The 25,290-nt window shown below is 44.2% G+C and overlaps 1 protein-coding gene across 1 annotated transcript; it reads left to right on the top strand.

The window, feature by feature from the left end:
* The first annotated feature begins 635 nt into the window (after window positions 1–635).
* Window positions 636–25,031, top strand: LOC138153837 (solute carrier family 2, facilitated glucose transporter member 5-like). The gene is made up of 12 exons (XM_069078253.1): window positions 636–739; window positions 10,791–10,889; window positions 12,078–12,238; window positions 13,534–13,658; window positions 16,151–16,303; window positions 16,812–16,937; window positions 17,686–17,873; window positions 18,188–18,298; window positions 20,332–20,433; window positions 21,117–21,192; window positions 21,906–22,033; window positions 24,260–25,031. The coding sequence occupies exons 1-12, from the start codon at window positions 707–709 to the stop codon at window positions 24,458–24,460; spliced, it is 1,503 nt and encodes a 500-aa protein (XP_068934354.1). The 5' UTR covers window positions 636–706; the 3' UTR covers window positions 24,461–25,031.
* The last annotated feature ends 259 nt before the right edge of the window (window positions 25,032–25,290 follow it).

Genomic DNA, 25,290 nt, shown 5'->3' on the forward strand with positions numbered 1-25,290 from the left:
CTCATCAGTCATTTGGAGTAGCTTTTGTAAACTCTCATTTCCTAGTTTTTGATGAACAGTCTTGGTTCAGTCTTGGTTGCAGGAGGGCACATGCAAAGATTTTGCTGTTATCAGTGCTATATTTTTTACCTCTTTCCTCTAAATTTTAATGTCCTAGACAAAAACCTAACTTGCCTGTCTTGGTTGTAACTGGTTTGGGGAACCCTAGTTATCTTATCCAATGTACTCATTTTCACTGGGGCAGAATCCCCAGGAGAGAGAATGGGTGCAGGTCTCCTGGTCTCTCTAGAAGCTCACTCAAAGCCTCTCCTGACCCAGTCCATTGCCCCCATATTACCTGGTGTACCTTAGGGTCCAGTGACAGCTGCAGTGTTTCAGATGGCGCCTGACAAAAATAACCCTTAGAGTTGCCCCATCTCTGGGATGGAAATACAGCACCCTGCCTATCTCAGCTGGGAGGGGGGAGAGCTGGTCATGTGAGAGAAAGGGCAGTGGCCCCTTTAAACCTTAGCTTGGCCATTAATTTCAAGAATGAGTGGAAGGAAAGCCTATAAGGATCTCAGAGGGTTATGCAGGCTGGGGCTGGGCTATAAAAATACCATTGGCTGTTCCCTAGCACGTCCAAAGTGCATGTCTTCCCTTCCATCTACTATGCTGATTACTCGTTAAAAGTGAGCCAGAAGTGTGCTACTCTCCTGGAGGAACGATGGAGGGCTCTGAGCAAGCCAAGACCCAAGGGGTAAGTCTTCCAGGCTGGGCAGGAGCCTAAGGCAGGCAAGCTAATTACCTAAGGGTAATTAATAAACAGGAGGGTGGGGGGCATAGAAAATGGAAAGAATTTCTCCAGGAGAAAGAGGATACCACGGATGGGTTCACAAGGAAGCTGGTGGAGCTCAGTGCTATAGAAGGAAACTCAGAAGAGACCCCCCCACACACACCTCTGCTACATGACACACCTGGCCCCCTTACAGGTGTAGGAATGTAAGGTCCTTGAGGGCAGGGCCTGTTGGGCTTCCAGAACCTGGTGCAGAGTGAGCCCTTTATACTTTATAGCACTGAATTGAATTCTACCCCCAGCTTGGCTTTATTAAGGGCCAGGAGAGGTTAGAAAAAGGCACTAGGGGGAGAAAGGGAGGGAAGGAGGGAGGAAGCTGGAAGCATCATGCAGGAAATGGGCTAAAAATAATAGAACTAAAACTAACGAAACTTAGAGGTCATTTGAGGTTTGCCAAGTGATGTGTGTATATGTATGTATGTATATGTGTGTATTATATATATATTTATGTGTGTGCCTATACATACATATATACATATATATTTATTTATTTAAAAAATTCTACCCCCACAGCAAGCTTTCCAGGTAGGTACAACAGGGGTCATTCCCATTTTACAGATGAGGAAACCAAGGCTCAGATAGGTTAACTGACTTACCCAGTGTCTGACGTAGTTTTCAAACTTAGGTCTTCCTGACTTAAAGGCTAGCCCCCTATTCCATTGCATCGCCTCTCATGTGAAAATCAAAGGGTTAAATTTGCCCTTAGTTCCTTATCCAAATGAGACCTTTGAGAGATGGGTTCTGAAGCCAGAAAATGTTGGTAATAGAAATATTTGTTATAGTTACTTGGATATTGATAGGGTTTTTTTTTATTTTGCTTTTAAATTAATCAGAGCTTTGCAAACTTTCTGTGTGTGTGTTTGTGTTTAGAGCTTTCAATTACTATTCTGTTTTTCAATTTCTGTCTTATCTCTGCCAAACGGTCCTTAGGAGAACAGAACTTTTGACAGCTAAGTGATGATTTCTTAAGATTTAAATTACTGATAATACCTTTAAGTATTTAAATATAGTGGTCATAATATATTCAAATATAGAGATAATTTGTGTATTTAAATGCAGTGGTAACAATAATAAGCATATTACACATTTATAAAGTGCTTTTCCCCAATGCAACCCTAGGAGGTAGGTAATCCAATTATAATTATTAAGCTATTTGGCAGCTGAGGAAACTGAGTCCCAGAGAGATTAAATAACTTGTCTAGAGTCATATGACTAGTAAGAGTCTGTGGGAGGATTTGAAGGGAGGTCTCTTGATTCCAAGACTCCTGTTCTTTCTCCTTTGCCATAATCATGTGCTTACATGCACCATACCCATGTGATATTGAAGGGAAGAGGCATCCCTCAGTACTGGACTGAAAGCTTAGCCTTGGACAAGCTGCTTCCCCTTTCTGAGCCTCAGTTTACTCACCCATATAAAGGGTATCATAATACCTGCTGTACTTTCCTCCCTAGGTAGCCCAAATGAGATAAAAGAATCAAAGTGTTTTGCAAATAATTTAAATGTCAGCTATTATCATTATTAATTACTGGGCCTCAGTGCCCTCATCTGTAAAATGAGGCAGCTAGACTGGGTGTCTGAGACTCCTTGAGCTTTAAACCTGTGATTCAGTTCAGCAGACGTGGGTGCATTGCCTGCCACGTGCTTGGCCTTGTGCCAGGTGCTGAGCCCAAAGCCAGTCAGTGCCCAGGTCAGGCTTCCCTTTGCTGCCTGATAAAGGGGTTCAATCTGTCCCCACAGTCTCATCTTTAATGCTCCATACTGTTCTGACCTTCCTGGTCCAGCCCAAGGGGCAGAGCCCTTGAGGAGGCAGGACAGGAATCTGTGGTGTAGCAACTGTGGGAAGAACTGGGGCAGAAACAAAAACAAAGCCCTGGGAATTTTCTAATCATTCAAAGAACCTAGGAAATCATTAGAAGAAGCAAAGGTGGTGTCCCTCTCCTTCCCCCCAGGGTGCCAAGTCCTCTGCAGCTGGCGTTGCCACACCCCCTGGGCACAGGATCACAGGGACAGGGGATCAGACAAGCCAGGGCTAGAAGGGACCCAGAGAGGGGCAGAAAATTGTCCAAAGTTACACAACTAATGAGTGGGAGAGTTAGGATCTGAACCCTGATCTTCAGACCAACTCCAAGCCAAATTAGATGGTGTCAGGGTCCCTGCACCATGTGCTATGGCTCCCCCTGCCTGTTCCCTTATCTCAGAGTGCCCAGAAATTTCACTCCACACCTACCCCCCACCCAAGACTAGTTAGGACTCATCTTGAATCTTTCCCTAAGTTTTTCCTGTATTTTTTTCCCCAAATTGGTCTCCCAGCTTCAAGTCTGCCCATTCTAATCCATCCTCCATAAAACCACTAACCCTAGATGCAGATCTAACCCTGCCACCCCCTACTCAATAAATTCTACCTCTAAGATCAACTCCTCCTTTTGGCATTTGAGCTGTACAACCTGAGCCCATCTTCCCTTAACATCTATATTACATATACTGCTCTCCACACATCCTACTGTCCAGCCATACTGATTTTCTTGAAGTCCTTCACACACAATTCCATCTCCCATCTCCCAGTCTTTGCATTGACTGTGCTCCATGCCTGGTATGCTTTCCATTCTTTACCTCTCCTCTGAGAATCTTTACTTTCCCACAAAGCTCAGCTCACATGACACCTTCTACAAGAAACCTTTCCCAGGCCCCTCAGCTGTTTGTGCCCTCCCTCCATAAACTGGCATTGAGTATATGCTATAGATGCTATTAGATTACCTCCACTAGTCATACTTCACTCTGTCTTAGGCTAGTACCTGGTGCAGGCCTGAAAATCCTCACTAAAGGTGCTAATAATTGCTAAGACATCTTTGCCCCTGGCCATTACATTTGCATTAAGTTTACACCTAATCAATCTCTAATGACACCCATGCAGGAGCTGTGCCTTTGGGTGAGCCCATCTTCCCACTTTACATCCGCTTATAGGGCCAGCCCAGTTCTGGGGGTGCCTTCCACAAGATCTCAAAAATTCTAAGGGATCCAGGGGACCAGAAAAAAAGGCAAATTGCAAAACATATTTGATTCCCAGTTCCCCATCTTAGAGCCCTAAATAAGGAAGGCAGAGCATGCTGGAGTTGAGATCGGATATAGGATTTCATGTATGGTAGAGAAGAAATGTGTAATCAGCCTGGAAATAGAGTTTAGAGCCAGATTAGAAAGGGCTTGAAATGCCAGACTAAGGAGTCTTCGAATTTCTTCCTGAGGCAAGAGGGAACATGAAGTTTCTGAAGCAAAGGAGGGACACGCCCAACCCTGTACTTTAGGAATATCCTTGTGGCATCTCAGTGGGAGATGAGTTCAGAGAGGACATGCTGGTTGTTGGGAGATCAGCTGAGGGACCACTTCTAGGCAAGAAGTGATAAGACAATACAGATGTGGTGTAAGTGGAGAGAAGGGGACAGATGTGGACCTGAAATCTACAAGATCTGGCAACTACCTAAATACGGTGGTGAGTGAGAGTAGAGAATCCAGGCTGACTCCTAGGGTGCAAACTTGGTGATTGGAAGAATGGTGGTGTCATCAGCAGGAAAAGGAAACTGGGAAAGAAGAGGGTTAGGGCTAAAGCTCTGTGTTGGATCTGTTGAGTTTGTGATGGACCTTTGGGTGGAGTTGGCCAATAAGACCATTAGAATGTAGGTCTGGACTTTGGAGAAAGGTGAGAGCTGTAGAGATTTAAATGTCATCTGCGAGGCGATCGTGACTGAACCCATGGGAGCCTATGAGACCACTAAGAGAGGGAATGTAGACAAGAGAAGAGGACCCAGGAAAGAGCCTTGGAAGACACCCACAATCAGGGGTAGGGACAGGGAGACACGAATGCTCACTAGCTGTTGCCCATTGGGTGGCTCCCAGTGGAAGACAGAATTCCTGCATTTTCACTCCTGATTCAGAAGACATAGCATGGAAGACAGAAAAGTCTATTTTTATCCCCACTGGAAAAAGCTCTAAACAATTGGCTTTGGGCAATTCTTTGCCTGGTTGCTTACCTTTCATTTCTGTGCTATTTAAACTGTTATAAAAACTCGCTGACTCTCCACTTGGACTTGCTTGCTGATTGGATGCATGGATAAGGATGGAAGAGTGGCTAAGGCCAGAGCCTAGCCACTCCGAGTCAGCATGTGAGAGGCCAGGAGGCTTCTAAGCTCCAAGAGATGATGATGCGTCTCTGACACTTGCTGCCTGAATGACCCTGAGCATGTGGCTGAACTTCTGGGTCCCAGTATACTCATCTGTGAAATGGAGAGTTTGGCCTCAATGACCTCTACAATCCCTTCCACCTCTAAATCCTATGAGCCTATAAAAATAACACACTCTTTTCTATGACTTTGACCTACCACTCAGCTCTGCTGAGGTTAGGAGGTGGGGGCAGAGTGGGGTGTCTTTGTCTTTAAGAGTTCTGACTTCCCTCTCACTCTCCTCCACACCTTAAATAATCAAGAAAGCCCTGGCTGATTGCCATCACTTATTTTTTTTAACAGTTTAAATAGCACACTGAAATAGAAACTGAAAGAAAGAAGCAGATGTTGGGCAAATCTGGCTGCTTGAAGCTGCATCTTCAGAGGAGGAAATGGACTTTTTTACCTTCTGCTTCTGTGAATGAAGTGGGGGGGGGGGAATAGAGAAGGGGGGAGGAGGAGGAAGAAGAAGAAGAAGAAAGGAGGAGGAGAGAACAAGGTGTAAAGGACTAACTGGCCAATTGGACAATATCTTCTCCAGCCCTGTGAATGGGACAGGGGCAGGGAGAGTAGAGGAAGGTGCTATTAGCTCAGCTGGGGGCATCCCTGGTGCCTCCTAGCTTCCGAATTCATCTGATTTGCTCCTTTCCTTTCTCCATTCTCCTCTCCATCTCAATCTCTGTAGTGTCCACAAGGCCATCCTGTGAGAGCCTGTCAGGCACTGTCCTAGCTGTGGACCTGAATGGGGCTTCCTCTGGAATCCCACTCTTTCCATCATGGTTCTTAACCTCTTGGTTCCTCAAGAAAACCAATACTGTAAGATGCTGATCTCCAGCCTTACCTCTCCATCTACCTCTTAGACTTCTGGAACTGAATGTTTCATTTTAAACTCAACACATCCAAAACTGAACTCATTATCTTTCCCTTTAATTTGTCCCTTCCCCTGCCCCTTTCCCTATTACTGTAAGGGCAACATCTTTTTTTTTTTTCCTACTGAGTATCAGAATGGAAAGAGTTGCGGAAGCTGGGGCATGGGGACTTTAGCCTAGGGGAAACCGAGGCCATTGGCAGGGAGAGATGGTATCAGTTCTTCAAGTTGTCATGGATGGATCCTTGAGTAATGTGGAGACTCCAGTGTTCCTGTGTGGAGTGGTGTGAATGTTGCCAGTGTGTCTCTGAAGAATCTTCATCATCAATTGGGAACTCATGCTGATTCAGAGAATTAGAAAGATGTTCATAAACAGGTGATTGAAAGTGCTGGCCTTGTCTGTGGCAGATCTGCCAGAAAGCATTATGAAGAATCTTAGGAGAATGCATTCAATTTCTACCATGATTAAGGACCTATATGGCATAAATGAAGATGTCTTCCCTACTGTCCCATGCATGTTGGGACAGAATGGCGTTTCAGATATGGTGAAGGTAAACCTGAATCTGGAGGAGGAGAGACATTTAAAGAAGATTGCAGATACTCTTGCGGGAATCCAGAAGGAGCTGCAATTTTGAAATCTTTTAAATGTGCTGTCATCAAGGGAATATGACAGTGGTTAAGGAGTTACATATGATGTGCTTTTCAAATAGGTCAAATCCTTCCTCTGATTAGTGATTGAACACCAGAAATGTAAAATCTATGAACATACTCTCGTTTCTTCATAAAGTTGGAAATGGGGAATAGTACAGTGTGACTACTATTTTTTAAACCCTGTTGTTGTTTCTGTATGATGCTGAAGTTGACTTGCATAGTCTCAGTAGTTGGTGTCAAGCAGAGCCAGTGTCCCACAGGTATATAAACTACCTGCCTTGTATGTAGGTGCTACAAGTTCCTGTAGGTCCAAAAGACAACACTTCTGGATACAAAACACCATACAGGAGTAATCCTTTATTGATTACCTTTGTGCTCCCCTCCATTAGGGCTCTACAGCATAGTTCATTGTATCACATTTCCAGAGGACCTGATTTTGTCTCTCTATATCATTAGTTGTAAATTTCCATATTATATAAAAAGATCTGTATATGTCAAACATGCTTTCAATTCCTCAAGTGTCATACTAACCCTAAATACTGAATAAACAACAAATAATTGATTAAAAAAAGAAAAAAAAAGAGGGCAACATCTTCCTTCCTAAGAGTCATCTTGGACCGACTCTCTCTCTCTCTCTCTCTCTCTCTCTCTCTCTCTCTCTCTCCCCCCCCTCTCTCCCTCCCTCCCTTCGTCCCTCCCTCTCTCCCCTTCTCTCCCTCTCCCCCCCTCCCCCATTCTATATCCAATCTGTCACCACAGTCCCTTCTTTCCTCTGACCCTGCCACCCCTCCAGTGCAAATTCTCATCACCTCATGCCTGGATTATTAGAATTGCCAGCTAGTGAGTCTGCCTGCCTCAAGTCTCTCCCTACTCCAATCTATCCTCTTCTCAAGCTATTAAAGCCAAAGTTGATTCCTCACCCCTCTTCTCAATACATTCTAGTGGTTCCCTATTACCTAGAAGAGCAAATATAAAATTTGGTGATTGGTATTTAAAGCTCTTCAAAAGTGTCTCCTCCCAACCTTTTCAAATTTTTTTACTCCTTACATCTCCCCTGTCCCTCCAGTGAGGCTGGTTTCCCTGCTCTTATAAGAAAATAGAAGAAACAGCGATTTTCTCTGACTGTTCCCCATACCCAAGCTCTCCCTCCTCATCTCTGCCTTCCTGCTTCTCTGGCTTCCTTCAAGTCCCAGCTAACCCTGCCTTCCCCCAGGAAGCCTTCATCCCACTACCTACACTCTGTTTATTTCCAGTTCGCCCTTCATCCAGCTGTTTGGGGATTGAGTTGTTTTTTCTTTCCCTCATTAGAGTGGGAGCTCCTCAGGGGGCAGGCACTGCTTTTTGTCTTTCTTTTTTTCTCCTCAGCAATTAGTACATTTCCTGGCACATAGTAGGCTCTTAATAAATGCTTATTGACTGACCAAACCCCATTACCAGAGGAAGCTCCCTATATCAATTAAGTCCTAGATTTGGCCTGAAAACTTATTTTTATTTTGTTATAGAGAGAGAGGAGGTGTGCAGTGTATGACATCCTAAAGACCTGAATTTGAATCCTACTTCAGGCCCTTACTAGTCCTGTGTGACCCTGAATAAGTCATTCAATCTCTCTGAACCTCAGTTTTCTTGGCTGTAAAATGGGTATAACAGTAGCATCTATCTACCTGCTAGGGTTGTTAGGATTAAATGAGCCAGTGTGTGAAATATCTCAGGGCACTGTGTCCATTCTAGTGGTTTTCATTATTGGATCCAATTTCTCTCTGTGCTGAGAACAGCCTTTTCCAACGGAATCCTCCTGGTGTCTTCGACATTTGTCATTAATTTGATTATTCATCCCGGTGAAAGTTGGCTTGGTCTGCTGGAATGTGCTTTCTTTCCTTAGCAGAATTCCCTGCCGCATCCTCATTTCTGCTCCACAGGGTCCTTCAGGGTCAAGAGCAGGGTTCATTTGCATTTCTAGCTGCTTTGCTCTGTTCTCTTTGTGCCTTCACCTTCCTCCTAGAACTTTGAGGGGTCATGGAGTGAGGGGAGGGTGCCAGTCCACCCAAGACAGAGAACGGTTGTATTTTGTTTCAATTATTAACTCCCTGACTGCTCATGTGCACATACACACACACACACACACACACACACACACACACACACACACACCACAATACATATACACCCTGCATTCCCCCATATAAACACACATACCACACACACACACATCCTACATATATACACATATACACACGTACATACAAACTACACACACACATAAACAGCTACTATTGAGACTTTTATCACAACTACTGCTCCCTCCCTGATCTACATGAAGCCTCTTTTCTCCCTCCCTAAATTCCTTTTTGTTTTGTCCATCTTCCATTATAATATTAACTAATATTTATATAGCGCTTTCAAGTTTCCAGGTGCTTTACAAGTATTACCTTATTTGATCCTCACAACCACCCTGGAAGGTGGGTGCTATTATCCCAGTTTTACACATGAGGAAACTGAGGCAAACAGGTTAAGAGACTGATCCAGGGTCACACAGATACTAAGAATCTGCACAAACTTATGTGGGCATATTGTGTCTTGTCATTGAATGTAAGTTCCTTGAAGGCAGGGACTGTTTCCTTTTTGTCTTTGTATTCCCCACACCTTGCACAGAACCGGAGCACACAGTAGGAGCTTGATAAATGCTTGTTGATTCTCCTTAGACCTGGTGAGATCATTCCTCATTAACAAGCATTTAGGACACACCTGCTATGTTCATGTTAGGCACGATGCTTGGCTATGGATACACAAAAGTGAAATCACCTCTGTCTTCCATTCTACCAAAGGTAGCGATAAGGAATGGATAATTGTGGTTTCATTGATTAAAGGAATCTCTCGCCCCTCCTGCAAGTCAGCACTTTCTGTACTACTACTGTCTTGGGACTTGCCCAGGATTATAGAGCTAATGGCCAGGACTGGAACCTGGGTCTTCCTGGCTCTTAGACCAGTTCTCTATGCACTATACCACACTGTCTCTATCAGAAACAGACATTATTCACAACAGTAATAAAGATTAAAAAGAATATTGCTTTTTGAATTTTTAAAAGCACCCATCATATATCATCTCATTTAAAGCTTACAACAGCTTTGTAAAATAGGTGTCTTATTATCCCTCTTTTGCTGATGGGGAAACTGAGGCCAAGGTGAATTGTGTTGCCTGAGGTCACTCACTTAGAAACTGTCAGAGGTTGAACTTGAACCCAGGGTATCCTGCCTGAAAGTCTAACACCAAACCTGATCACCTTGCCTCACTGAGACACTAAGCCTATCTTTGAAGACAGGTGAGTAGACTGGGAGATGTATAAGAGGGAATAAAAGTAATATCCCCTCTTCAGATTCAAGGCACATAAGATGGGTTTATAGGTGGGTCCCAGGGCCTTACTTGATAGTTCTGTCTGTGGTTGAAGACTGCTGTGAATGAGGATCCCATTTCTTCACTAGCCAAGTGACAACCATAATCCTGATGGTGTTTACTTTAGAAATCCTCAAGTGAGGTCTTCCATGAAATATACAACACATACTCCCTGAGTGCTTTCTCACTAAAGGGTTAATGTAGAAGAAAGAAACAAGAATTGGAACTTAAGACCTGAGTTTGAATGATAACCCCTCTGCCTACTAGGTGTATGAGCCCTTGGAGTGCTTTCCCTCCTTACAGTAGTTGTAAGGAAAGAGAGTTTTGAACAGAAAGCATCCTTAGAATCCTAACCCAAAAGCTAGAAGGTATCTTAGACATTCCTCTCATGTTACAGATGAGGAAACTGAGGCCCATAGAGGCTAAATGATTTAAACATCAGAAATGGAATATGAACCCAGGTCATCTGACTCTGAATCCCATGCCCTTTCTACCACACCACCCAATCTAAAGGAAAGACAATGACAGGACTGTATTATGAATTTCCTTTTTCTTAAACTACAGGAGCCTTTGTACTTGAGCGTTAAATCTGAGGTTATTGACTTAAGCAGAGATTTTACTGGCCTTAAGGCCAGCACTGGGCACAGTGGCTGGTACAGAATAGATTAGCCTAATTGAAGGTGAAAAACTAGAAGGAAGTAAGAAGACATGTCATGCTCTCTGGGTCTTGGGATTCTTAAGACTAGGTCCATTGGCAGCAAGGTAGCAAAGCTCCCAGGTGCACCAATGACTTTTCTTTACTTGCTCCCAGAATCTAAAAGGCCATCTCTCCACAGAGGTTCACACTGGTACTGGGGCTCGTCACACTGGTGGCTGCATTTGGATCATCTTTCCAGTATGGGTACAATGTTGCTGCTGTCAACTCTCCCTCAGAGGTAAGTTGTGCTGGCAAGGGAAATGAATTCAGTCATTCGTCAACAGGATTTCCTAAGCATCTCCTCTGTACGAGGTTCCATGCTTGGCACTAAGGGGAGGCAAAAAATATAAAAGGGGGAGGGTTCCCTGCCCTCAAAGAGCCTGTAATCCTCATGACATCTTCAAGAATCTCTCTTCATGTGTCTGAAGGGCCACCATGTGGAAGAGAGATTTGACTTGCTCAGCTTGGCCACAGAAGCCCAAACAAGGGGCAGTGAGTGGAAGGTGTGGGAGGGAGATTTGGGTCCCATGAAGAGAAAACTTGCTAACAGCTGGAGCCATCCCCAAGTGAGAGGCTGCCTCTGGAGTTAGTGGATTTCCCTGCAGTGGAGGTTCTTCAAAGGAAAGCCAGAGGACCACTTGTTGGGTTTGCTGCAGAGGGGTTCCCTTGAGGTCTGGGGTGGACTAGGTCCCTTCCAGGCCTGAGCTTTTGTCAGCCTGTGATCTAATAACAGAGAATGTGGACAAGCTGAGAAATGAGGATGGAGCAGCCTTTCTTCAGCTATCCTGACTGGTCCAGGGCTCTCCATACAATAGGTGCTCAGTAAAGAGATTTGTACTGACTGATGACCCTGGTGACAGCTGCCTCACCTTTTCTTCAGTCACATTGGCAAGGCCAGGTTACAACCTCAGCTACTCTTTGAAGAAAATCCTTTCCCTCTACTCAGTCTTGCTGGTTTGTGTCTGAGGGTTGGAAAGAATGGGCTGAGTGGGGTGTTTGATAGCTTCCATTACTTTTCCTGCTGGCCCAACCCAGAACCCCAGAGTTGGAAGGAATCACAGGGTCACTGAGTCCAGCTCACACTGAAATGACTATTTCCTCTGTCCCTTCCCCAACAAGTGGTCATCCAGCCTGTGCTTGAAGACCTCCAGTGACAGAGAGCCCTGTCCCTGGTCAGCCATTCCACATTTGGACAGCTCCTCCCAGCAGGAAGCTTTTCCTGACATCAAGCTGAAACTGGCCTCTCTCCACATTTCCTACTCATTCCTCTTAGTTCTTTCTTCTAAGTCCCAGCAGAACAAGCCCAGTCCCTCTGCTGTGGAACTGCTCTTCAGATTTCTGAAAACTGTTGATGTGACCCTTCCTGCTGTCAATTTCCTCTTCTCCAGGTAAAATCAAATTCTTTCTTTTTTCTATATGTTTCTAGATCATGAAAGACTTTTACAACGAAACCTACTATAAAAGGAATTCAGCATATATGAGCAGTACGGTCTTGACCCTGCTGTGGTCTGTCACTGTATCTATGTTTCCTCTAGGAGGTTTGATTGGGTCGCTCATGGTTGCCCCGATGGTAAATAAATGTGGTAGGTAAGTGAGAATTCTCCAGCCCTCAGGAATCCATCATCAGGTCTTGGCCAAACTTAACATTTAGGATTAAAGCTTCAGCCTGTCTTCTTATAGAAGGTGGCATAGGGGATAAAGTGCTAGATCTTAAGTCAGGAACACCTGGGTTCAAATAGCCCTCTTGCTACCACCTTTATGACCATAGAGAAATCACTTCCCCTCAATTTTCTCTTCAGTCAAATGAAGATAATGATGATGATGATGATAAGCCCAAAACCATACCAAATGCTTTATACAGATCTCATTTGGACCTCCCACCTTGAGAGGTGGGAGGTGCCATTACTGTTCCCATTCCTACAGATTAGGAACAATGGGGAAGCTCTTTTCTAATTCTCTGGTAGTTGTTCCTTGCATGGAGTCTCAGTGAAGTGGTTTGCCCAAGATCACACAACTAGCAAGGCTGGATAGGAACTCAAGTCTTCTGGAATCCAGGTCCAGTGCCCTATCCACTGAACCACCTAGCTATGTCTCATTGATAAAAAGCATCTATCTCACAGTATTGCTATGAGTGCTAATGAGATAAAATATGCAAAGTATTTTATAAACATTAAGAACTGAAATACAAACACTCACATAAAATATCAGCAAATTTTAGAACTTAAAATAAGCATTCATAGGATTTGGAGCTAGGAGAGAACTCAGAACAGAATCATAAAATCTGTCAGAAGAGACCTCGTTCTCTACCTAAGGGAGAACGTGCCACTTCAGGAATGATAGCTAGCATTTATGTAGTGTTTTTAAAGTTTGCAAAGCACTTCACAAATATCATCTCCTTTGATTCACACAATAATCCTGGTTGGTAGGTGCCATTATCACTCCCATTTTATAGCTGAGGAAATGGAGGCAGCTGGAGGTCAAAGGGTTTGTCCAAGGTCACACAGCCAGTAAATGTCTGAGGCTGGATTGGAACTTGGGTCATCTTGACTCCAAATCCAGACCTATCCCCATGCACTTGACCATCAGTTATCCAGCTTTTTCTTGGAAGACTTCTAATGAGGTCATAGATCTAGAGCCAGATGGGCCCTTAGAGGCTACTGAGTCCCAACCCCCTCATTTGACACAGAGTAACTGAGGCACAGGAATGTACAGTGACTCTCCCCTTGGTCACCTAACTTGTAAGTACCTGAGGAAGGATTTGAACTCAGTTTTTCCTGACTCCAGGTTGAATATTTTCTAGAATATTCTCTAGAGGCCCCAGTAGCTACTGCTTGTCTCTCAAGACAAGGGACTTAATTCTCCCACTTTTTTTTTCTATGTAGAAAGGGGACCTTGCTGATCAACAACATATTTTCCATTGTCCCTGCTATTTTGATGGGATGCAGCAAAGTGGCTGGGTCCTTTGAGATCATCATCTTTTCTCGAATTGTGGTGGGAATTTGTGCAGGTAAATATGAGAACATGGGAATGTTGTGGCCAGACTTACTGGGAAGGCAACAGTAACAGATGCTCACTGAGTGCTTTAAAGTTTCCTAAGTGTTTTCCACACATTAGCTCATTTGGATCTCAATAAACTACAGGTATTATTTCTATTTCACAGGTGAAGAAACTGAGGCTCCAAAAGGTTAGGCAATGATTTGCCCTAGGTCACATAGGTAGTAAGGGTCAAAGGCTAGATTGGAACTCAAGTCTTCCTGACTCTGGGTCCAGCATTCCATCCACTCTGTCACAAGGCGCCCCGGGCATTGTTCTGCAGAGATCACTTAGCTACATTTTAAGATGGAGAAACGGTTTGCTCACTCTGCTACTCCTCCAGATACTATGGTAGAGAGAGATCTCTGCGTCTGGAATCAGAGGGTTTAAATCCCAACTCTGAAGGGAAGCGTGTCCCTTTATTTCCCTGTGCATTTATTTCCTCGTCTGTGAAATGAGGACCACAGACTAGACCCTAGATCCAGAGCTGGAAGGCATCCCTTGGCCCTTGGGCACCTGGACAAGAATCTCCTTTATAGCGTCTCTTGTAGAGGCCATCCAGCCTTTGCCTAAAGGCCTCCAATTGGAGGGAGCCCACCCTCTCCTGAGACAGCACTTTCCCCTCTGGGGCAACTCTAATTCTTCCAGTAGTTCTTTATATGAAGCCTCAGTGAGCATCTCTTCAATTGCCAGCCAACACCCCCAGTTCTGCTGTCTGGGGCCAAACTCTGTGCTGGGCACATACATTGTGGCTGCTTAATAAATGCTTGTTGACTGAGTGACTCAATGGCCAAGCAGAACAAATCCAATCCACCTCCTTCCTTGTGATAGACACAGCTGGAGTATTCCCCACCCCACCCCCACTTTTCTTGTTTACAAACTAAAAATGCCCAATGCTTTCTCCATCCTCGGATGACAGGCTAGTGTGGACTAGATTTGAGGTTAGGAAATCTGACTTCACTGCTACTGTTTTAATCCAGTTAAGAGACTTTAATGATGGAGGATTTCCTGACACCTCATTTAAGGACTGATAAGGAGTAGGTGCTAATTGGGGCAGCATTTTCCCAGGCTCCCTTTCTAAAGCTGCAGCTGTCGTTACTTTCCCAGCCTCCTCTCCCTCCCGAAATGAATCCTAAAGAGCCTATGATGGGTTTTTCCCCAAGGGGAGGAAATCTCAGTGTGGGAACTCTTTTCACCTGTGTGGTTCACAGCCGATCTATGACTTAGTAGACAAGTCCTGAGGTTCAGAGAAATTAAGTCATCTGGAGAGGGTCAGAGCCAGGATTCAAACCCAGCTCCCTCCTGACTTCAAAAGTGATACCAAAAAGTGATATCGAAAGCGATAACATAGTAAATGTTACCACACTGCCTGAGGCAACATAATCAAGCTCAGGTGTGGCTTCTGTGTCCTCCCATCACCCTCTTGGTGGCTTACCACCATTCCTAGGATCCCAGAACTTTCCCCATTGGTCAGGACTGCAGCATCCCACCCAGATCTCCCCTCTCTAAACGTGGCCATTATAAATAGTAACTGAGGAAACAATCTGAGGGAAAGCAATTTATAGCTAGGCAGTCATAATAGATGGGTCATTGGATACCCCAGTTAGTCCAACGACCCTGAATCCAGATTTTTTATGTATTCAAAACAATCAAATAAACCAATTACATACAAGAAAAACAATTAACCAGGATACAAACCAGAATACAAAATTAAGTAATCTGATTTCCAATTGGAGGAATAAATCATGAAAGGGATGGTTTCAGATAAGCCTGGAAAGATGATAGAGAAGTGAAGTGAGCAGATCCAGGAGTACAGTCTTCACAGTAGCAGCAGTATCATAAAGATAATCACCTGTGAAAGACTTAGTATTTCTGATCAACACAATGACTCACTGTAGTTCCAAAGGACTCATGATGATTGCTATCAGAAGAGCTGATGGACTCAGAGTATAGATTAAGACATGTAATTTTGTTTGACCTTGCTAATGTGGGAATTTGTTTTGTTTTAATAAGCATAATTGTTACAAGGGCTTTGTCAAATGGGGAGAGAGGGAGTAGGAGGGAAAGAAGGTACCTTGGTTAGTTGAAAATTATATATATATATATATATATATATATGTTCCATTGGGTTGGAATGTGAACAGAAGATCCATTCATCTAAGTTTCAGCAATGACGCCATTCTGGAGGCAATAACCTCTGCCCATGAGATCCCCCTGTTTCTGGTCCTAACTAGCTATTTTCTGGTCCACTAAAATTATAAACCCTTCTTTCCAACCAACTTAACTACAATGGAAGGTTTTCATTACAGATTCATGCATTAACCCATTTCCTACATTCTTTTTTGTAGCTTTGAAAAAAGAAAGGATTGGGCTTATGTAAATGCTGAGATGGGAGAAATGTGCTTGGATAGACCTGTCCAATGAGACTGATGTATCCTAATTTAATTTTTATTTTACCCATATCAGGTCTGTCCTCCAATGTGGTCCCCATGTATTTGGGAGAGTTGGCCCCCAAAAACCTGAGAGGGGCCATTGGTGTGGTCCCCCAGCTATTCATTACTGTTGGAATCCTTGTAGCCCAGATCTTCGGTCTTCGAAGCATCCTTACGAGTGAAGAGGGTAAGGCTGATGAGCTCAGCTGTTACTGGTTAGGAAGTTAGCCCTTCTCTCACCAGGCATTGAGGAGAGGTAGTGTGGAGAGGAGGGAGGGTACTAGCAGTTACAGGGCTGGTCTCCTGAAGAGGTTGAAAGTCTCAAAGGAAACAAGATATAGTTGTAAGAGAGAGGCCAGGAGAGAGTATATTCCAAGCCAACACAAAGACATAAACTTGGAAGATGGGATGTAATGTGAAACAAATAGCAAATCGGTTCATTTGGCTGAATTATAGAGTGAAGAAAATGTAGAATTTCAGTCTGAAAAGATGGTTTGAGGAAGGCTATAATGGGCTGAGAAGAATCGATGACTTGGGTTCAAATCTCAGCTCTGTTACATGTTACCTATATGAGGTTGGATAAATCACTTGCCCTCTCTGGGCTTGAGTTTCCTTGTTTGCAAAATGACACAGTTGGACTTGCTGCCCTCCGAGGTCCCTTCCAGCTCTGATTGTGCTCCCATGGCCTCTTGTAGGATGGCCAATTCTCCTCGGGTTGACTGGGATCCCAGCAGCTCTGCAGCTGATCTTCCTGCCCTTCTTCCCGGAGAGTCCCCGGTACACCTTAATTCAGAAAGGAGATGAAGAAGGAGCCCGAAAAGGTAAGACTTCCCTAGAAGATGTCAGGAATATGGAGTGCTTTGGGGCTGAGGAAGATTGCACTCTAAGATTTCTCCCAGCTCTCTCAGGACTGTGGTTGGTCTTCTGAAAGTCAAGAGAACAGTTGTTGATTATGAGAAGAGCAGATCTGGTTGAAGGTCTCAAGGAGAGGGAGAGTTGTTTGTTTTGATATGATGTTGGTTTTGGTGCTCTGGATGGAGGGAGAAGACACTCAGCAAAATAGATCAATACATTTTTAAAAATCTAAAAAAAGAAAGAAATCCACCCACATCAGCTCTCCCCTCTTCAAAGGAGTGGTTAGAGGGGGTCCTCTCATTGTCTCTTCTTGGGGATGAATCTGGTTCTTTGTAATTTTGCAAGTTTCATCTTCAGTTGTTTAATGGTAGTTGTTATTTCCACTGAGATTGTTGCAGTTGTACATATTATTTTCTTGGTTCTGCTAACTTCAGTCTGCATCAGTTCATGTGGCTCTTTGCATGCTTCTCTGTAGTCATCTTTCTAATACCACAGTAATATTCTATTACATCTGTGGACCACAATGCGTTTAGCCATTCCCCAGGTACCTATTTGGTTTCCCATTTAAATGCTGCTATTAATATTTTGGTATATATGAGTCCTATTTATTCATCAGTCACCTTGGGGAATATGCCTAGTCACAGAATGTCCAGTTCAAAGGTTATGCTATTTCATTTGCATAATTCCAAATTGCTTTCCTCTCCTCTCATTCAGCTTTAAAGAAACTGAGGAACTCCGATGATGTTGAAAATGAGGTGGAGGAGATCCGAGAGGAGGATGAGCTGGAGAGGGCGGCTGGCAGAGTGTCTGTGCTGAAACTCTTTACCACAAAGTCCCTCAGGTGGCAGCTCATTTCAATTATCATCTTAATGGGTGGCCAGCAACTCTCTGGAGTCAATGCAGTAAGTACAGCAATGAAAGAAAGGAAGAACCCTGAGGCCCTGGAGGGAATTTTAGCAATCAGTTCTATAGTGGAAGCAACACAAGGGAAAATCTTAAGGCCCAGGAGGGAATCAAGGGTCATTGTAGTGGAGGAATCCATGTGGGGCTGAATCCCAAGGCCAGTAGAAAAGCTGAGCTTGAAGCCTTGTAGACTTTCCTGTAGGGGAATTGCATTGAAATGCATTAGGGCTTCAGTGTCAGGACAGCTCTGAATGCCTCAGTTGCTCTCTCTTGCTCTGATCCCCTCTAATATCTCCTGGGCTATGATTTCTAGGTCTACTACTATGCAGACCAGATCTACGAAGAAGCAGGAGTGACAGAAAATGATATCCAGTATGTCACAGTGGGTACAGGTGCAGTCAACATGGTGATGACCTTCTCAGCTGTACGTATATCCCCTGTCCCATGACTTTCTTTTTTTGAAAGAGAGATTCCAAGGGTAATGGGAATGCTGTGCTCAGAGGAACTCTTTCTAGTTGTCTAGAATGGCTAGGAAATTCTCCCTCTTTGCTCACACTCCCTCCCCCACCCCCAAATTCACCTCAGTTGTCATCCAGTGACATTCCCATACACATCCCTTCCCTGTAAGATCAACTATCCTCAGAGACCTTCCTACATTCCTAGATTTTCCCAATACCTCAATGCTTATTAAGGTTCCAGAAATGTTAAGGACTAATGAACAGCTAGGTGGCATAGTAGATAGAATGCTCGGCTTGAAGTCAAGAAGACTCACCTTCCTAAGTTAAAATTGGGCTTCAGACACTTAGCTGGATGATCCTGAGCAAGTCACTTAACCCTGTTTGCTTCAAATTTTCTCATCTGTAAAATGAGCTGGAAAAAGAAATGACATGATGTACCATGTGTCTTGACTGAAGTCAACTCTAGGCTCTCCAGCCCTACAAAGCTTTCTACCTTGTCCTCTAGGAATGGTCAATCAGTCAGTCAACAAACATTTATTGAAACACTTTGGTAGGCATTATTCTGGACACTGAAAATCCAAATCAAAGATGAAACAGTCCCTGCCCATATCTATATTCATACATATGTATGTATGTATGTATGTATAAGATAGATACAAAGCACCAGGCTCAATGACTTTCATTTCAGGGAAATGAAAGCAACAATGTAGCAGTAATGTAACAGTTCTTTCCCTCTAGGAGCTTCCATTCGATCATGGCCAACAACATGAACATATCTACTCAACCAGTTTTTCCTAATCAGTTGCTGGGTCCATTGTCCCTCTATTACTGATGCTAGTCAGTCAATAAGCATTTGTTAAGTACCTACTATGTGTCAGGCACTGTAATAAGTGCTGACATTACAAAGAGAGACAAAAACACAGTCCCTGTCCCCTGCCCTCAAGGAACTAATATTCTACTGGGAGAGACAACACGCAAATAACTTTGTCCACACAAGATAGACATGGTCTAAATGGAAGATAAACTGAGGACTGCAAATGGTCTCCCCACCCATGAAATTCAGGGCCTTCTAAATGTTGGGGTCTGGAACAAAGTCCCAATCAATCAGCCCTAGTTATAGTTTGGTCCATGGATAACCTGGCATTTGGAAGCAGGACACTTTCGATTCATCCAGCTCCATGGTGGTTGGCAGCCAAGTCAAAGTGAAGAAGCCCTTGTTAGTGGCTAAAAAAAGAAAAGTAATTGTTGGCTAGCTTGGGGTTTCTAGTTTTCAGAGTTCAAGTGGCCAGTAGAGATGGAAATATTCTGAATCACATTGGTCAAACTGATATCTTGTTTTTGGGATCTAGGCAGGTGTTCCCATTTCTTTCTTTTGAAGACTTGTTGGACTCTCTGTCTCTCTGTCTCTGTCTCTCTCTCTCTCTTTGTCTCTCTCTCTCTCTCTCTCCCCTCTCTGTCTCTCTGTCTCTGTCTCTCTAGCTTTTTCTCTCTCTCCCTCCCTCTCTCTCTGCCAGGCTGGAAGTGTAGTGTCCACTCATAGGCCTGATGCCATTGCTGCCTGGCCTGGAAGCTTCAGCCTGCTCTGTCTCTGACCTGGGATGACTTGCCCTTCCTTACACAGCCTCTTGTTCTCCCACTCTCATCTTGGTGCCAGATTCATCAGCTTTGGTCCTACCGCATACAGCTCAGAACTCCTGAGCTCAAGCAATCTGGCAGCCTCTGCCTTCCCAGCAGCAGAGATTGCAGGCAGGCAGCACCATGCCTGGCCTCCCTCCCATGTTTCCTGGGTCTGTCTTCAGAGTCTCTTGGCTCCTCTTCCCAATGTGAAAGAGGCATGAATGCCGGGTGGGTATGTTGCTTCCTGGGCTGGTGCCTCCTGCTAGGATTGGACCTGCTCCTGATCTGCAGATTCTGAGGCCTGGAGCAGCCCCGGGCTGCTCCAGGGGTTTCCCAGCTTCTGGACCTTGACCTTGACCATTTCTGGTTCTTTCTCTTTCAGGTCTTCATTGTGGAGCTCTTAGGGAGGAGACTGCTCATCCTGATCGGCTTCACCATCTGCTTCCTGGCATGTGTTGTGTTAACAGTAGCCCTTTCACTCCAGGTAGAGAGTCATAAGGCCCTGAGTTTGTTTGTTTTTTAAAGAGTTTGGCCTTGTAGAATGGGGCATGGACACTCATCTCTGCCCCCAAAATATTGTCACTCTTGCTTCCCTCCCATCGCCCTTCCATTTTCCCATCCTAGCTGTGTGGCCATGGTCAAGTCCTTTTACCTCTATGGGCCTCCATTTACTCACCTGTAAAATTAAGGGATTGGATTTGGTGGCCTCTATGATCCCTTCCAGCTTCAAACTTGTGAGCCTATGAAACTCTCTGAGCCTTAATTTCCTCATTTGTAAAAATATTCTCAAGTCCCTCCTAGCACTGATATTCTGCATTGCAATGGTTCTCCCAGTTCTGACACTGTGTTTTAAGTACCCCCCTAGTCCTGTGTGGTAAGGACCCTTCCTGTTCTAAATCTACAACAGTCCTAAATCCTGGAGGAATGATGGAGTCTCCTATTGAAAGAGAGAAATTGGGCCATCTGTCCAGTCCTCAAGTCCCCCAGTGAGATTGACCCCCTAAGCAAGAAAAACAGATTGCTCATTTTTATAAACACTGAGAAATAAAACTTTAGGCATCTCCTAGAGGACCCTTTCCATTCCCCATCCTTCCCCCCTACACCCTGGCCAATTCTGGAATGCTTCTGTTCTGTCATCCACCTGATGATGAGGATTTTCTCCCATAGGACACAGTGACTGGGATGCCTTACGTCAGCATTGCTTGCGTGTTCTCCTATGTTGTGGGTCATGCTATTGGGCCTAGTAAGTATCCATTCATGATATCATTTCCTCCCACTGAATCCTTTTGCTGTCACTATGACTCCAGCTGTAGAAACCTCTGCAGTGAGCCCACAGAGAATATGACATAGGGACCCAATGAGAACTTCAAAAAAGGGTCCAACTGAAAATGCTTCATAGGGGCCCATTGAGACCATTACAGAGAGTCCACCATCTTTGATGGACAGTAATGTTCAATACTGGGCTGACATCTTGACACAACAGAGTGATCCAGGTTCAAATCCCTCCTCCGATACTTAGTAGCAATGTGACCAAGGCAAGTTGCCTGACCTGTACAACAGGCATAAACAATACCTGTTGGACCCACCTTATAGGGTTGTTATAAAGGTCAAATGAGATCATGTATGGAAAGTACGATATAATTATCCATTTTCTTCTTATTCTAACTCCTTCCCATCTCACAGTGATGAAGTATAGAATGATTCTTTTAAGTTAGTGATAATTTAATTATATCCTGGGCACTTTGAGCCTGGTGAATGCTTTATTACTTGTGTGGTTGACCATTTGACTACTATCTTCTATAGTACCCAGACTTCAAGAAAAAAATTCCCTCTGACTCCCTTGGTAGAGGGTTTTTCCCTATCTGTACCAATGTTCTAGGGCCTTCCTCCTCCTCTGATATGGAAATGAAATGTCCCAGCATCCTGTTCTCGCTCACCCATCCTTTCCTTTTCCAGGCCCCATTCCTTCATTGATCATCACTGAAATCTTCCTGCAGTCTTCCCGGCCTGCTGCATTCATGGTCGGAGGCACTGTCCATTGGCTCTCCAACTTCACTGTGGGACTGATCTTCCCTTTCATTCAGGTAAGAGGGAAACTGACAAAAACTTCGAGGGGAAAACTCTTAAATTCAGATCTCTTACATTTAGCACAGTGCCCCTTAAAAAAATGAGATTTAGTGGATTGGGTTCTCCTCATTGTGGATGTGCCCTCCAAAACGGAACCTGTCCTCTCCTTTTAATCTTATACAATTGAGACTTGCAGGAAGCCAGGTAGGTCAGTAGTTGAAGCAGAGGAAGGAAAGTAAGTGTTCTGGGCGGGGGGGGGGGGGAGGAGGCAGCCAGAGAATGCCCAGAACCAATATATGGAAGGTCTTATTCCTGGAATGGCAATAGGACAGGGTCACTGGATTGACTGTGTGTGGGGAGGAAGCAAGGTGTAAGGAAACCGGAAAGGACATAGGGGCTAGATTATGGACTTTGAATGCCAAACTCAGCAGTCTGTATTTGCTTCTAGAGGCAATAGGAAACCAGTGGGGTTTATTGATTGGTGGGGTGTATATTTGTATGTATGATTGTGTGTGGGGGTGGGTGGGTGACACCTGGCTGGACCTAAACTTTAGAAAATCTTTTTATTGACTGAATGGAGGAAGGATTAGAGTGGGGAGAGATGTGAGGTAGATAGGCCCACTCTCAGGATACTACAATAATCCAGGTGTGAGAGATGAGGGCCTGCACCAGAATAGAGGCAGTGTCAGGCCTTGGCAATAGCTTGGATGTGGGAGATGAGGGATAGGGAGAAGTCCAAAATGACTCCTGGGTTGAGTCTGAGGGACTGGGGAGGTGGTGCTGTCCTCTATAGGAATAGGGAGGGTAGGAGGAAGGAAGGTTTGGAGGAAAGATAATGAGCTCTTGGACAAATTGAGTTTCAGATGTCTACTGGACATTGTGTTCAAGATGTCTGAAAGGCAGTTGGATATGCAAGATTTCAGGTCAGCAGAGTGATCAACACAGGAAAGTTAGGATTTGAGAATCATTAGTATAGAAATGATAACTAAATCCACAAGAGCTGATGAGATCACCCAAGTGAAGCAGTAATTGAGGGAGAAAAGAAGCGGGCCCAGGATAGGACCCTAAGGGTCACCTACAATTAGAGCATCAAGGAAAGGAGATAGAGAAGGAGCTGTCAGATAAAGGATGAAAAGATTTGGAAGAGTTCCTGTGGAGAGAAGGTAGTGAGCTGATAAGGGAAATATATAGTAAGATTGCCTAGTATCAGTGAGTGCTCATTTGAGATTATTTAATAAATTTATAGAGGACCTAGTTGCATGATTTTCTCCACATTTGTTCCCTATGTGTAGGTGAAAGGCAACAAATGGTGAGAGTGAACTAAGGCTGAAGCTAGGCATGACATAGTCAGTGATAGAAGAGTTCAGAGTAGAGGTGAATGGTTCACCAAGAGTCAAGATGAGGAGAATAGGAGAGAGTAGATAATATAGGGGAGATGGCCTGGGAGAGAATTGAGGGGGCAAGTGATTGGAGATCATGTATGGGTTTCTGTAAGGAAAGGCAGAGGAAGGAAGAAGCAAAGCTCTCATAGATTATGGTCAGAAAAGGGAATTTCAGAATTCTTACATTAGCAGGTAATAACAATTAAAGCTATGCCCATCTTTCTGTGGCTGAGATGGGGTGGAGAAATGGCTCATGGGACATGGTGAGTAGGTTGAGGAACTGAGAGGTCAGGATATTTGAGGGAGAATCAATGTTGAAGTAGTATGAGGGCAGGGGTCAGAGAGGAGAGAAAAATAGTAAGCCAGGTATCAAACCCCTTGTGGGAGTAAGGGGAATCTGTGAACAACAGCTACCAAGATTTCAATTTGGTGGTAGATATGACTAAGGTGAACCTGAAACCAAAAGGTTATTGAGCAATGGAAGAAGATGAAGAACCTAGGAATGGTAATGAGGAGCAAGGAGTATTCCATCTCCCTTCTTCGACCTGAGGGGAATGAGTGAAACTACAGCCTGAGAGGCTGTGTCATCAAGGGAAAGTCAGGCTTCAGTAAGAGTTAGTAGATGGAAGGAGTGAGAGAGGAACAGATTTAAGATGAACAGAAATTTATTGCCTATGAAACAGATTCCATAACTCACCGTGGAAGGGCTGGGTGGAGTTAGGATGACACTTTGGCCAGGAGGACTGAGAGGGATGGGAATGAGGAATCAGACAGGAAGGAGATGATCTACAGGAGGTCAGAGTCCCAGGGCATAGCCAGGTGCTTAATGAACACTCGCTGACTTGACTTCTCTCCCCACAGGAGGGTCTTGGTGCCTACAGCTTCATCATCTTTGGTGTGATATGTCTCCTCACCACAATTTATACATACTTCATCGTCCCGGAGACCAAGGCTAAGACATTTATGGAAATCAACCAGATTTTTGCCAAGATTAATAAGGTGCCAGAAATTCAGCCAGAGAAACAGGAACTTCAGGATTTCAAGCCTTCTAATCCTCTGTAGGAGTGCCTGCCCCTTTCACTTTTCCAGCTCAGAATTGGACCTATCAAGAAAAGGGGATGGGTCCTGTACAGACTGTGACCCAAGACTCCAGACTCCTAACAAACTGGGAATATCCATTGAACTTGGGAGTGGCAATTCTGAAAAATCAAGATCCTTCTGTGGGTCAGCTACTTGCTGAGTCCAAGCCAGGACTTACAGAAGCTCCTCAGGCTGGCTTGAGCAGCAGCTACTTTGTGACTTCTTATCATATGAACTTTTATGTCAAAAACAATCACCATGGAGGGATGATAGGAGCAAAGTTTGGGGACCTTCAGGGGCCTATGGGTAACCCTGGTTGAATCGGTTTCTTCCTTCTTATCACTATTCTGCCCTTGGAAACGTCATTCTTAGAAAAATATCATGTTAGAAACATAAGCACACCAAGATAGATGGTTGCAGATAGTTCAGCTAAGTGGGAACATAGAAAAAGGCTCAAGAAGGACTCGTTCTAACCTTAATCCTAAATGTTATTTGTTAAGAACTCTGATTATTTTATGTACTCATTAAAGCAGTCTTGATCATTTTCCATTGAGATGGGCTTCTTCCTGGTAAATGGTAATTGGTCATACTGTAATATTCCAATGGTCTGTGCACTCACTGATTCTGGAGTGCCCCACACACTCACACTACCCAACCAGGGTAGATCAGCTTGTGAGATTCTCATCTGTCCTCTAATGGTTTAATACGAAGGGTCCATTCAATACCTTCTTCCCATCATCTTGACATCAGTCTGGCCTTTCATTTAATGAATGAGTGAGAGGAAGGGAACTTACAGGGATCTCAGAAGGTTG

The sequence above is a fragment of the Petaurus breviceps genome, unplaced genomic scaffold (assembly GCF_028583685.1).
Source record: "Petaurus breviceps papuanus isolate PSGF00001 unplaced genomic scaffold, PetGlider_PUasm1.0 91041, whole genome shotgun sequence".
NCBI classification, from domain to species: Eukaryota; Metazoa; Chordata; class Mammalia; order Diprotodontia; family Petauridae; genus Petaurus; species Petaurus breviceps.

Excerpts from the sequence above, each read along its gene's own strand:
- LOC138153837 (XM_069078253.1), top strand. The coding sequence starts at position 707 with ATGGAGGGCTCTGAGCAAGCCAAGACCCAAGGG. Across the intron at positions 12,239-13,533 it reads ATGGTAAATAAATGTGGTAG|AAAGGGGACCTTGCTGATCA; the intron begins GTAAGTGAGAAT and ends TTTTCTATGTAG. Across the intron at positions 20,434-21,116 it reads CAGTAGCCCTTTCACTCCAG|GACACAGTGACTGGGATGCC; the intron begins GTAGAGAGTCAT and ends TTTCTCCCATAG.